We start from the raw sequence: 14,396 nt of genomic DNA, 5'->3' as shown, positions 1-14,396 counted from the left end.
TACTACCATCTTAAAGATGAATCTACTAATGAAAAAAAAAATCAGCATCCTTATTTCCTACTCATCACAACTCTTTCCTCAATATTTATATTTAAAAATAACTCAAAACTAGGGGATTATTCTCCAATACAAGAGACTAAACAAAGAGAATACCCAAATGTGACATGAGACCTACAACTGAATTCCAGTTCAAAAACAAAAGTAAAAAAAAATCACCAAAAAAACCAAACCAAAACAAAAAAAGCCACACAATAAAAGGCCATCTTGGGACAACTGCGGAAGTATGAATGTCGACTGGAGATCAGGTGAGATTATGGCATTCTTATTAATTTTCTTAGGTGTAAAAAAAAAAAAATTTTTCTTAGGTATAATACTGGTACAATGGTTATGGAGGAAAATGTGCCTAAGCTTCAGAGATGCATACTGAAGGGCCTCGGGATAAAGTGTCATAATCATAACCATAATGTCTATAATCAGCTTTCAGATGACCAGGGAAAAATATACATCCTCCCCTCAAATGCATACACACGCATTTATAAAATACAGATGGCAAATTCCCTTTTGAGCTAATCCTTTTTGATCATCATCTTGAATATGGCCATTTCACTTAAAAGTAGCCATTGTGGTTAGGTCTATAGGAAATAGCTTAACTCGAATAAAAGTAAAATTATTGCCTGAAGAACTAGAAGCAAACAGTACTATGGAAATTAACTGTGATGTTTATATGTATGCATGTGCACATGTGCACCAAGGCTATCCAAAGGTCATCTGACCACCTGGCTCATGTGGAAAGCCTGACTTCAAACTGAAAGAGCTACTTAACTGCTTTATAGTTACCCATTTCATAGCAAGCATCAATCCCAACAACTCTCAAGAACTCTCAAGAAAGGCTTTATAAAGCCACAGCTAAAACATTTATGGCTCAAACTTAAGACATTTAAAACACTTCTTAGTAACCCAGTCCAATACAAGTACTTGGTGAACCACTTCTAATGGAAGACTATGCAAAAAGGCCAAAATTTTTATCTGAATTCAGACTTTTTAAAGTCCGTATGCAAAGACTATATGTTAAAATAGCTACTTATTGAAGAAGTAGTCTCCAAAAGCATCTCAGCTAAATTCTTGAGATAAATCTCCCCAACAGGACACCTAAAAAACAAATGCAAATCGTATCAAACCAGCATACTTGCCTCTCTTTCAGCTTCTTTCAATATGGCTTCTTTCTCCTTTACTCGCTGCACAAACATCTGCTTCATTTCTTCTTCCTTCCTCTGACGTTCACCATAAAATTCATGTCTTTTGGCTTCATAGGTTTCTTGAAGACTAAAAAGTTATTTGTGGTACTCTCATGTTAAAAAATGATGTAGGAAACTTGCAAACACTCAAACTTCTTGGGTTAAGCCTTGTAACTATAACAATATGTACCAATACCTCTTATACAGAGCAGTCCGAAAATGACATTTCCTACAGCATGAGACTTAAAAAGCCACCAGTGCTACAGCTAATAGAGAGTACTAGATTTCTGAAATCTCTGACTTGTCAAGTCCTTTACAAGAAGTATTCTCATTTTACCCCAAATGAATTCCTCTTTCAGTCTTTGTTAATTAGCACCACTGTGTCTGGAAACCTTGAAGTCTTTAAGTCATCCATGACTCTTCCCATAACCTTATCTCTGTATCTGATCACCAAGGTCTGGGAGTTCAGTCTGTGACCTTGACATCATTTTAATCCAGTCTTCTGATTTCTACAGATACTCTGGTACAGCCCAACTCAATCATAAGTGATTTTCTGCCTTCACTATTACAAATTAATATCCTAACTGATCTCTGGGCTTTTAGTTCTTCTTTCTTTCACTTTCTTAATCTTGCCACTCCTAAGATTTTCCAAAAAACACCACAGATCTCATTATCTTTTTTTCCACTGCATTAGTTATGTTATCTACAGAATAAGGTCCCACTTCCTTTAAATAGCACTTAAGAAACTTTACAATCTGGTCTAATTCTACCTTTCCAGATTCATCTCTTACCAAACAAATCCAATCCTCCTAAGGTTCCAGCCATACCAACCAATTCGTTGTTCCTAAAACCACACATTTCATGCTTTAGCTTGTGTAACTTCTGTGCTTCCAACATTACTGCCCACCTGCCAACCCCCATTCTACCCAGCTAATCCTCTACTCCTTGAATTTGAAAGGCCAAATTCAAATGCCACTTTCTCTATAAAGCCTTCTCTGGGAGCGTCTGGGTGGCTCAGTCGGTTAAGTGCCTTTGGCTCAGGTCATGATCCCAGGGTCCTGGGATTGACCCCTGCATCCGGCTCCCTGCTCAGTGGAGAGTAGTCTCCTTCTCCCTCTCCCTCTGCAGTTCCCCCTGCTTGTGCTTGCTCTGTCAAATAAATAAATAAAATCTTTAAAAAAAAAAAAAAAAGCCTTCTCTGGTCTCCCCATTTGGAACTAACTATGCCTTCTAAGCACTCTCATGGCACTCTGTACCTCTTCTTTGGCATTTATATCCTACTTGTCTCTCTAATAGATCATTATCTTTGTAACCCGACTATCCAGCAAAACTCTCTAGACATTTCAGGCTCTTCATAACTGTTCATTTAATGACAGAAATTGCCAGGAAGTAGAGCCAGATTTAACCAAGCAGAGCAAGGATTGTCCTGGAACACTATGCCCAGCTGCCCCTTTTTTTATATATATTTTTTGTTTTACTTATAGCATTTCAGAGGTATAACAGACCTTCTTATACGTCAGAAACACCAAGCCCTTCCATTTCAGCTCACTATGAGACTATCACAAAGATTTAACAGGGAACACAAATGTACTTTCCAGCTGTGTTGCAGTAAGAAATTTCTACTGCTTACAAAAGTATTTTATATCTAAGTAGATATAAATATGATGAATTAAGGAATTTTACAGTCTTAAATAAGGTCCCACCTCCTTTAAATAGCACTTAAGAAACTTCACAATCTGGCCTAATTCTACCCTTCCAGATTCATCTCTTACCAAACAAACTAATCCTCTTAAGGTTCCAGCCATACCAACCTATTCACTGGTCCTATAACTGGAGAAATAAATCTTATAAATATAGAATTCTAGAAGTTCAAGGAGAATTAGAGTAAGAAATGTTGCACAACAGCTATTACAGCTGATTGTATGGGGTATGCATAGCAGGTGTTCTGAGGAGGAACAGATCCTAAACATTGTCTGTAAGAGCAAAATGTACAAACTGCCCTAGATAACCACATAAATGCTCAAAATCTCAAGGAAACATTTTACTTTTTACCAGGCTTTTTGCTTTTCTGTGTTTGTTTTGGTCTTATTTTAAAGAAACCTCTATATCTATCAGGCTACTTTCATCATTTTCAGAAACCTCACTACATTTTGCTGATCCTACACTGGATTGATAGTCTTTAATGACAAACTTGATTTAAATAATGTTCTGAATTCATACCAAATGTAAGCTTAAAAAAGTTCCCATTATCTGTTTATATAAGCACTTGAGTTGCTTTAGAGGAAAATAAATCTACCTGGCAAAGAGAAAAGACCTAACATTTGTTGAATAGCTCCTACCAACAAGGTACTTTTCTGGAATCCTTTCTCTACCTAATTCCCATAGCATCCATGAAAAATAAGCACTAATACTCTGTTTTACAGATAAGAAAACTAAAGCTCAGAGAGGAAAAGTAATCAAAGCAACATAGTCGTTAAGTAAAAAGCTAGAATTTGAACCAGGTTAGGTTTTTGTTTTATCAAAAGATTAAAAAGTCATGTACTGCTCCTGCATATTTTCCATCATGTCACATGGTTTTTCAACTTTGACAACCAGAAGTCCATTTTAAGTAAAACCAATTATAAGTTAAAAAACCCACACTATCTTTCAAAAGGTGGTAAAAAAACTCCTAGAAGATCTGTAAGGGAACAATTCACATAGTTAGTGTTGTAAAACTAATGCAACTACTGTTTACTATCATGGATTTATTCATTAAACGAAAATGAAAAAGTTTTCTTGCTATGTTAGTATAAAATTCTTGCTTTTTCTAGTATAAAAGAAGCTTGTTGTCACAAATATTCAATGAAACATATTACTATACTTGCAAATATCACTGATTTAAAGCAAAGTTTAAAACCAAAGAGGAAGAAAAAAATTTTTCAAATGCTCATATTCATCAAGAAAATCACTGCAGTCCCTTCACTTAGGACTTCTTTGTGTTTCATATACAGTTCTTAAAAGCCTGCTGAACTTTTTCCATTTCTGCTGTAGACTAAATGCAGAAAGTTATTTATTTCTTGAGAGTTTCAAAGATACAAATTTTACAACACAAAAAAAATTATGTCAAACTTAAGCAACTCTAAAATACTACAAAAATCTTCCTTTCAAAACTATAGGTCCCTCGACACTTCAAATGGCAGTGATTTTATACTCAAACGTTAAAGATGATTAACTGTTGGAATGAGAATGGTTATGTTAATCTAAAATAACTTAGGGATTTAAGAAGGTTTATCAGTTATTTCTGATCTAGCTTAAATAATTAAAGATCAGTTAGTTAAGACTAGAGGAGAGTATAATGCCATTTACTGGGACCTCATGATAAGCACATGAATAGTGTTGAGAGATTAAGACACTAACTACAACTCAGCATAACTGTTCACAATAAAATGTAAATGGAAAACAAGCTGAAGGTCTGGCAATGTAGAGGACTGGGTAGTAAAGAGAAATAAAAGTTATCCTAACATGTTCATATAACTGTTTTTTTAATTGATAGATATAATATTGAGGGATGGATTTTACATGCCAACCAAACCATAGTGACTACTGTTAGGTACACCCCAAATTAAATGGGAAATATTGCCCAGAAAATAGAATGTAACTTCTTGAAACTGTAAAACCTTCCTAAGACATCAAGCTATAATGAACTATAGAAACTTTACCAAATAATTTATTCACAAATAAGAAAACACCAGGAGAAGAAACATTCTGCCATGCCTGATTCAAGAAATCCAGTAAAAAATGTCTTCTCTCTTAAGGACAGCAGCCTAGGAAGGGTAGAAGACTCAGGCAGGCAGAGGCCTCCCTGACACTGAGATCTAGTTCCCCATCCTTTCTTGCTTGTTCCCTACCCAATCTGTTACCTGGTGTAGACTGAAGAACCTCCTTTTTCCAATTTTCCATTCTTCATTTGATCAGTGAGCAGATGCTTCCCGAACTGAAGAAATGCTCAAAAAAATGGATGTTCTAAGCAATCTTTGATTCTGAATGCCCACCATCTACCTATACTTCCCTTTGGTATTGTTAACCTGATTACCTTTTGGAGAGCTACCTCTTCCCCCTGGGGATACAGTCTGGTGGGAAAATTTATTAGATTCATGCCCACTCCGGCCAAGACAAGGGTACATGTCCTAAGGTAGGCCTACTGGACTAGACTATAAATTGTCAAGCAGAGAATAAAAAGGCTGGAAATGGTTTCAGTTCATTCACTCCACTCCCAGCATAGAATGAAACTGGTTTTTACCTGTTCTAAGTCTTCTCTTTGAATCTGTAATTCTTAGCTGATGTAGCCTTCCATAGAACTACTGCCCTTTTTGTCTTATTTTCAAAGAGCTGTAAAGGAAGCAACTGCAATGTATTACACTGCTGTACTTCTATAGCAAGAACCTGATCCTTAGCTTCAACACAGCTGACCTCTCCTTTCCTGAAACTCTCTTCACTTGGCTTCCAAGACATGTCACTGCTGGTTTTCCTCCTTCCTCTACCCAAGGCTTCTCAGTCTCTTCTGTCTGCTTCTCCAGCTGACAAATATTAGAGTGACTCAAGTCTGTTTCCAAGGCACCTTTCTTTTCAGATGTACTTCTCTCTTCAGGCAATCTCATCCATATTCAAACATTCAGTTAGCCATCTAAATGCTGATGACTCTTAAGTTCATTCCTTTGGCCCAGCCCTCTCCTCTGAGCTCCAGAAAAATACCCAAAGTGCCTATTCAACATTGTCACTTGTATGTTTCAGAGGAAACTCAAGTCAGCAGGTCCCAAACCAAGCTTATGCTCCATCATGCCCAGCACTGCTGCTCTACAAAAAAGCCAGTCCTTCCAGAGATACCTATTTCGAGGAAAGGTACAACCATCTACCTAGCCAATGAAACCATAATACCCAGAAACTAGAAGTCTTTCTTTTTAGCAGCATCTTCTGGCATTTCCTGCTTCTTTACCTCAGTATATCCAAACAGTCACTAAGTTCTTTCAATTTCATCTTCTAGATATGTCCCAAACACACCCAGTTCTATTTTCACCACTTTTGCTTTCATCCAAGCAATACTCTCCTACTCGTGTCTCCTAAACATCTTTGCATACCATTTTAATACTTTCTTTGCATTAGAGCTAAAAGTGATTTTTCAAATGCAAATATGGTATGATAACTCCTTGAATGGTTTTGCCTTTCCCTTGAAACAAAGCCCAAATCCCAACCAGGTCCTCCACAGTTTGACTCCTGCCTACCTGTTCTCTCAATCTTATGCCCCCAACTTGTCTGCTCTCCAGCTGCACTGACCTTCTTACAGAGCTCTGAAGATGTCATTCTCTCTCTGCTTGCAGTCTTTTCATGTCTTGCTCTGACTTCCCCAAATTATTAGCTCAAAAAGTAACTGCCTCAAGAAAATCTTCTCTAATTTTCCAGATTAAGTCAGGAAACCCTCCCCCATTATATACCATCTCTCCTTTAGTGCACATTTCACAATTGTGATTAATTGTGCAATTTGATTTTGGCCTCCCCTATAAGAATGTAATCTCCATGACAGCCAGATCTATAGGATCTTATTCCTATTATATCCCCAGCACTTAGCCCAGAGCCTTGCAAATAGGAGACACTTTTTAAAATGTTTATGATTTGTGGGCACCTGGATGGCTCAAGTCATGATCCCAGGGGCCTGGGATGGAGATCCACATCAGGCTCCCTGCTCAGTGGGGAGCCTGCTTCTCCCTCTCCCTCTGCCATTCCCCCCGCTTGTGCTCTCTGGCTCTATCTCTGTCAAATAAGTAAATAAAATCTTTAAAAAGAAAAATGTTTATGATTTTTCATATTATTCACTGCTGACTTTCAAATTATCATCACAGCCTTAACTTCTCCCTAAGTGCCAGATTCATTTATGTAATAACCTACTGAAACTCTTCACTGGAATATTCATTTATTTAAAAGATTTATTTATTTATTTTAAAGAAAGAGAGAGAACACATGTGCGTGCATGAGTGGACAGAGGGGCAGAGGAACAGAATCTTCAAACGGACTCCCCGCTGAGTGTGGAGCCCAACGCAGGGCTTGTTCCCACGACCCATTAGATCATGACGTGAGCAGAAACCAAGAGTTGAATGTTTAACCCACTGAGCCACCCAGGCGTCTCTTCACTGTAGTATTTAATAAGCAACTTAAATTTAACATGTCCAAAACCTCTCAATTATCAACCATAACCCCTAAAATCTATCCTTTCCCCAGTCTTGCTCATATCAGTAAACATTACCACCATTCAGCCAAATTCAGGTCACTTTTCAGTGACTGGAGTCATCCTTGATTCTTCTGTCCTTTACATCCCATATCCAAACCATCAATGAGTCCTATGAATTTTACCTTCAAATTAGATGTCTTAAATGTGCTTCTGACCACCTCTACACTACCACTCTACCCCAAGCCTTTATGGTCTCACCAGGACTACTGTAGCAGCACCCTGACTCTATTTTCCACAAAGGGCCAGAGTGTCCTCCTCCCACCTCCATCCCAGAAATTCTGTAAGGTAGAGTTTCTGTTTAATCCCACAGTACTTACATACCACTGACTAGCAGTGTGTGGAACCAATGGGAGACAAACAGCAAATATCTACTGAATGACTGAAATTTTAACTTAAATGCAGATTCTTGGGCTCCATCCCTGGAAATTCTGAACCCACATTTCTTAATCTTCCACAGATGCCTGATGACTGACCCACCAGGCAACCTGAATCCCTCTTCTCAGAGTACTTCAAGGCTGTCCCACTTGCTCTCACTCAGGATTCATGTCTTAGTAATGTACATTGAGACCTCTGAATTGACCCTCAAATTTGAAAGAATGAGAAGTAAGCCTCCTCTGGGAAACACTAGCGAAGCCAAATCTTCAATAGAGAAAATAATTTTATCAGATTGGCCTGTCATCAAAAGCATAGCATGCATGAATTGGTGAGGAGGGGTTAAGTACATATAATTCTTAATTTATCATACTACTAGAGCGAAAACACTAATTAAATCCATAGATTAAAAAATTTAAAAATTTAACCTCATCTACTATTAAATCTTCCCAAAGGTCATATGCAATGGCAGCACTGATTTAATGTTCTCCTTCTCCTTCTTTTTGTGTTTACTCTACTACAAATACTAACAGTCAGGGAAATGACAGAAATACAAATAATGAAATAGAAAAGAAATCCTTAGTTCCACAACAGAGTTTTAAAGAGTGTTTTGCCTAAAGATCTCATGCTTTCCTCCATGCAAAAACTATTCTGGAATGTTACATCAAATCAAATTTGATGTAGTAGGTTAAGGATTAGAGTTTCATGTTTACATACCTTAATAATAAAAAAAGTCAGGAATGTGGCAGTACATAAAATTACCCAGCAAGTTTATAACACTGAATGCTGTAATTACTGAACAAGAAGGTCATCAGGCTCTAAAATTCTTACAAGTACCCTGTAATATTTTAAGAAACAGTCTAATCTCTGACTCCCTGCAAGCACTTTCATTCTTCCTTTATAAGACATTTTCCTAAGTTTAACTAATTTCAAACTTTCATCAAGATAAAAACCAAGGTTGTTCTGTTTTTGGTTTAATATGATTCACATTCAAACTTTCTTTTAGAAGAACAGATAAATATGCTTTTATCTTTTTCAGAAAAATACAACATAAAACCAAATAATGAGAGTTCTTTCCTTTAGTTATTCATTTCAGCATGTATTGAGATAATGGGCTTCTGCCATTATGTTCTTTCTTTTTTTTTTTTTTAAAGATTTTATTTATTTATTTGACAGAGAGAAAGACAGCGAGAGCAGGAACACATGCAGGGGGAGTGGGAGAGGGAGAAGCAGGTCTCCCGCCGAACAGGGAGCCCGATGTGGGACTCGATCCCAGGACCCTGGGATCATGACCTAAGCCGAAGGCAGATGCTTAACAACTGAGCCACCCAGGCGCCCCATTATGTTCTTTCTTAAACTCTTTGAGTCAGATGAGGTATTAGAGACCCTTCAAAAGCAAGAAGGCCTCAAGTGATCTGAGAAGCACAATAATTAATCATAAGCAAATGATTCTACTTCATGGTTTGCCAGATTTCTGAAAACCACATTCTCCAACATCCTGGATATATAACAAGGTACAATCCTCTCTAACTTCCTCTTTGGTTGGCTTCTCACAGAAATCCCCTGTTACCTGAGTGGCTTATTCTCTGGGCTCACATCTGTAAAGCCCATTTCCTCCAGTTTGCAACGCCTGTAAAGTTCATAATGCCTAGTGTGGGTCTGTTCTCGCAGATCTTCCATGTTTGTACAAATGAGCATTTCCCGGAGCTTTACAAAGTCACAGTGATTTTCATTTTCCACTAGCCAGAAAAACAAGAAAATAGCAATACCAATTTTTAATTCCTGACACACGGTATTTGTTGAATGAAAGAATCTATAAAAACACATCCGAAATTAACAGTGAAATAATCAGCCTAATACCTATGATTGTTTTATATAAGTAACCAAGGAAGAAACTCTTGCATTATACACACTGAATTATAGGCAACTTAAATTAACAGACTGGGAAATTGCTTTAAATTTAGTAGGCAATCGATAAACAGGAAAGAAATACATTATATTATGTTACCATATGCTCCAGTTATTTCACAAATATTTTGTTGGCAGTTTACAAACCATCCTTAGGACATTTTACAAAGTGCTTAAAAAGAGTCTGTAACATTGTTTTACTAAAACTTCAAAGTAGTAATTCTGCATACTCAAGATGCCATCTGTACATGCTATAATTATCAAATTCTTTCTATACAATGCCACATTTATGATGCTGTGTTTGACACCATTCAAGATTAGTGAATAAATACACTTAGTTCTCCTTACATAGCCCTTCTTCTAGGGTTATGGTAACCAAAAGACTACAAATAATTGTGTAACTGTAACCAACAGTTTTAAGTACAATTACTATTTTTGTATTTTTTATATATTAAAAATGTTAAGTTTTGTTAATATTTTTTATTAACTACAAATCTGTCAATTTAAAAAAGCAGCAGTATTGGGAAACCAGTACTAGTAGGGAATCCATTCCCCAGTAATAAAAGCACAAGTAAGTGAATGAACCAGATAGTACTAATTACTTATTCATTACAATGCTACATTAATCCTAAAATTTTTTAATTGGCTGGCTAGTTTGTTTTGGAAACAGTTGGCGATACTTTGGTGATTAGAAATACGTAAATGTACAAGATGGTTTATTGTACCTAGAATTACCTAGTAATTAATTTATATATCATGTCTAAACACTAGTATTTATACTCAAATTCTGTTCTGACTAATGCTTTCCACTTTCTGAATGTCTTGGCATACCAGGCACAAAATGTGTGTGGTATAATGGAGAAAATGGGGACACTCTGCCCAGCCTCCACATACTTGGCCAAAACAGAACACATTCCACTCTTCTGATAACCAAATCATAACCCAAAATAAGCATCAACTCAGAGAATGCACTGAATGCAACTTTCAGACTGTTAGGTGACAAACATATTCCTAGTCATCATTTATCTCATTTACCTTGTACAACACCCCAAGGGTACTGGCGAGCTTTGACCATCTTATTTCCAACTTTTACCTCATCCATACTTCCTACAACAGCAAACGGCAAATGTCCCTGGAAGGGAACCATGATATCAAATCATATCTCACGCTATTGTGATAAATGACCAACTAAAAAAGTTTTATGAAAATAACAGATTAGAGAAAATTTACTAAATAACAGAGTTATTAAAATCACATGATCTGCTATGCCTCTGATTTTATTTATTTTAAAATTATTTTATTTTTTTAAGATTTTACTTATCTATTTGTCAGAGAGAGAAAGCACAAGTAGGGGGAGCTGCAGGCTCCCTGTTAAGCAAGGAGCCTGACGCAGGATTCGATCCCATGACCCTGGGATCATGACCTGAGCTGAAGGCAGATGCTTACCCAACTGAGCCACCCAGGTGCCCCTATACCTCCAATTTTAAAACTTGGCAGTGAATATGTGCCAACTGTTCTATAAAAGTAAATTTCAGGCTCTGTAAAGAAAATTATTCACTGAGCATCCCCCACATGCAAGGTATCATGCTATAAGAATAAAAAAAATTCTAGTATAGAATTTTTGCCCTAAAAGGCAAAAATAATGTTGAGGAAATTACACACATACACACACACACACAAAATAAATAACTAAAATATATATCTATATTTAGTGTGTGCACAGATATATGATACTAATACAAAGTAATATTTAAGTCCCAAACTAGTGCTAAAGATAGTAAATGTTACATAAACTTAGAGGAGTAAGGGATCACTGTGAGCAGAAAGATATAACCCAAACCAGAGATGGATCAAGGAGAGTAAGAACTAACTTAGGTAAGGAGAAGATTTTGAACAAATACATAATAGCTAGATGTAGAGAACAGTGAGTAGACTGGTCTGTCTGAAGCTGAGGATTAATATAGGAGAAAAGTCTAATGTAAAAGTTTTAATTATTATATTTAATATTTAATAATTGACATTTGGTGTCTTAATTGTCCCCTTCTGAAAAATTATTCCAAGTGCGCACAAAAAATAAAATTAGATCTAAAGACAATATAACACATAGGTATTGAGATCACTTCATTTACATTAGTCAGCTTTTTTAATTTAAAGTATCTTAATGAAAAATCAGAAAAGGAAAAGGAGACATGGCATGAACGGTTACTGAATATCACTGTGTTGGGCAGTGAACAAAGACTATATCCTCACAACAACCCAATTGTACGTATTAACCCAATTTTGTAGGTAAGTTAACAGTCTCAGGGAGGTTAATATCTCCCACAAGAACATACAGTTAAGTCAAAACCAATGACCCTTCAAAATATAACCAGATATTTAAGAAATTTAGTAGCCTGAAGAAAGTATCACAAAGAACTTAGCCATCTTTAGTCGTATTAAATGAAAAGTTATGTGAATGTTTAATATGTACGTGTGACACTATAAGGGACACTGAGCTTAAATATCAGATTAGAAAGATATCCTTAAGGACTTTAAGATTCCAAAGCATTCCGAGGGAGAATATAAAGACTTCACATGTTTTTTAAAGACAGGATAAAAGGTATCTTTCTAAGGCAATTAGTAAGTATGGTGCCACAAAAGGAGTATCCCAGCCTCACCAATGTATCATTTTATTTAGGTGAAAGTAGAGGAAAGAAAATATGCTCAAAAATATATTCTCATGTATTTTTTCCAACTCTAGAAAATAACACATTTTCCTATACTGAACTTTCTGAAAATTCACCTTGTGTGAAGTCTTTTTAGAAGACACAAGTTAAAGTGTTAGTAGGAATGTCACTTACAAGTTACTCTTTTCACATGTAAACAGAATTAACATTCAACTAAGAGCTTACATTCATTGAAGCATTGATTTTAGCAATAGTTTCATCGTCTGTTGGAAACTGATATATCTGAACACCGTTGCTAACCAATTCACTCATGAGCTTGATCTTAAACTTCTGTAATTCAGCTTTAGAAATTGCATCTGCTTTGGCAATCACTGGTATAATGTTCACCTATTGACAATAAAGAAAAACAAAATCTCATAATTGAGGATTTATTTTTTAATTCTGTAGTTTTTGCATTCAAAACCACTCAGTCTCTGACAAACTTCCTTAACCTAGATCAGGGGATGAATAAACTATGGGCCAGCTCATTGTCTGTTGATATAAATATTTACTAGAACACAGCTACACCCATTCATTTACATATTATCCAGAGCCACTTTCATTCTCCAATAGCTGAGATTAGTAGTTACATCAGAGACCATATGGCCTATAAAGCCTAAAGTATTTACTACCTGGTTCTTCACAGAAAAAGCTTGCCAACTCCTACCCAGATCATCGCTGGCTGTCACTACCACCATATTCCCCTACACAATCATTCCTACAGATGCTGGCCTTAATAGTAACTGCTTTTAAAAAGCAGAGTTCTTATAAGATTAATCTTACATCTGAATTTAGGGTTAGAAATCTTATATTTTCTTCTCTTTCTCAAAGTCTCTTATAATTTTATCACATACAAAACGTAAGCAGGAAGCTGAGATCACCTGCTTAATTCACTAAGTATTTTTTATTTCTTAATAATCTAAGCATAGGAGGGGGGAAAGATGGCAGAGGAGTAGGGGACCCTATTTCAACTGGTCCCCGGAATTGAGCTGGATATCTACCAGACCACTCTGAGGACCCACAAAACCAGCGGGAGATGTAAGAAGATCTGGATCTCTACAAACAGAATATCGCAGGCAGTTGGTTTTGAGGTACGAAGTGGGGAGCCGTGAATCCACAGGCAGATATCGGAGGATAAACGGCAGCGGGAGGGTGCCTGGCCGTGGGGATCCTACACGGCCGGTGAGTGACAGCCTCGCGCGATGCAGACAAGCACAGACTCGCAGACCAGTAGCAGCGGGGAAAGGACTTTAGGGCAGCTCCCGGGGTGGAAACCCGGAGTGGTGGGGTCGCGCCTGCAAATTGCAGCTCCTGGGGTGGAAACCCGAAGTGGTGGGGTCACGCGCCCGCGAATTGGGAGCAGCTGGCGGTTTTGGAAGCACAAAGGGCAGAGACATGCTCCGACCTGGAGGCAGGACTGAGAGTGCTGCGGAGAGGCGCACAACCCAGGACGCTGCAGTTTATGGCAGCACGGACAGAAACGGAGACGGTGTGGCCTGGAGAGCACACTGAAGAACAGACTGCGATCTCTCTGCTCTGAGGCAGAGGGTTGGAAACAGTCTCTTCTGCTCTGACTCGTGGGAGAGACATGGAAAGCCGCCAGGGAAAGGCGCCAGAGAACAAAAGCCCCAAAAACTGATTCCCGCTGAGCCCATCCCCCACCACAGGGGCACAGGGCAACTCTGCCCAAACAGGGTTGCCTGAGTAACAGCGCAGCAGGCCCCTCCCACAGAAGACAGGCTGGGAAAACAAGAGGCCAGCAACCCTAAGGTCCCAAGAAAACAGGTGCATCTTGCTTGGGTTCTGGCCAATAATTTGGACTCTATACATTCCCTCAAACACACATCAACAGAATGACTAGGAGGAGGAGCCCCCAAAAAGAAAAGACTCAGAGATTATGACTTATGCTGCAGATTT

The 14,396-nt window shown here is 37.6% G+C and overlaps 1 protein-coding gene across 1 annotated transcript; it reads right to left on the bottom strand.

Annotated features, from left to right (window-relative positions):
* Positions 1-397: 397 nt before the first annotated feature.
* On the bottom strand, positions 398-13,330 carry LOC145719821 (septin-10-like). The gene is made up of 4 exons (XM_081811395.1): positions 12,666-13,330; positions 10,810-10,906; positions 9,437-9,605; positions 398-1,323 (listed from the first exon to the last, which is right to left on the bottom strand). The coding sequence occupies exons 1-4, from the start codon at positions 12,750-12,752 to the stop codon at positions 1,173-1,175; spliced, it is 504 nt and encodes a 167-aa protein (XP_081667521.1). The 5' UTR covers positions 12,753-13,330; the 3' UTR covers positions 398-1,172.
* Between the last annotated feature and the right edge of the window lie 1,066 nt (positions 13,331-14,396).

This window comes from Leptonychotes weddellii, unplaced genomic scaffold (genome assembly GCF_054177405.1).
Source record: "Leptonychotes weddellii isolate Sample4059 unplaced genomic scaffold, ASM5417740v2 HiC_scaffold_740, whole genome shotgun sequence".
NCBI classification, from domain to species: domain Eukaryota; kingdom Metazoa; phylum Chordata; class Mammalia; order Carnivora; family Phocidae; genus Leptonychotes; species Leptonychotes weddellii.
The sequence above is the reverse complement of the archived record's forward strand: the minus strand, read 5'-3'. Positions and strand labels throughout refer to the sequence as shown.

Coding starts and splice junctions, on each gene's coding strand:
- LOC145719821 (XM_081811395.1), bottom strand. CDS start 12,752: ATGAGTGAATTGGTTAGCAACGGTGTTCAGATATATCAGTTTCCAACA. Junction 10,907..12,665: donor AAATCAATGCTTCAATGAAT/GTAAGCTCTTAG, acceptor GTTCCCTTCCAG/GGACATTTGCCGTTTGCTGT. Junction 1,324..9,436: donor CCAGAGAATAAGCCACTCAG/GTAACAGGGGAT, acceptor ATAACTTTTTAG/TCTTCAAGAAACCTATGAAG.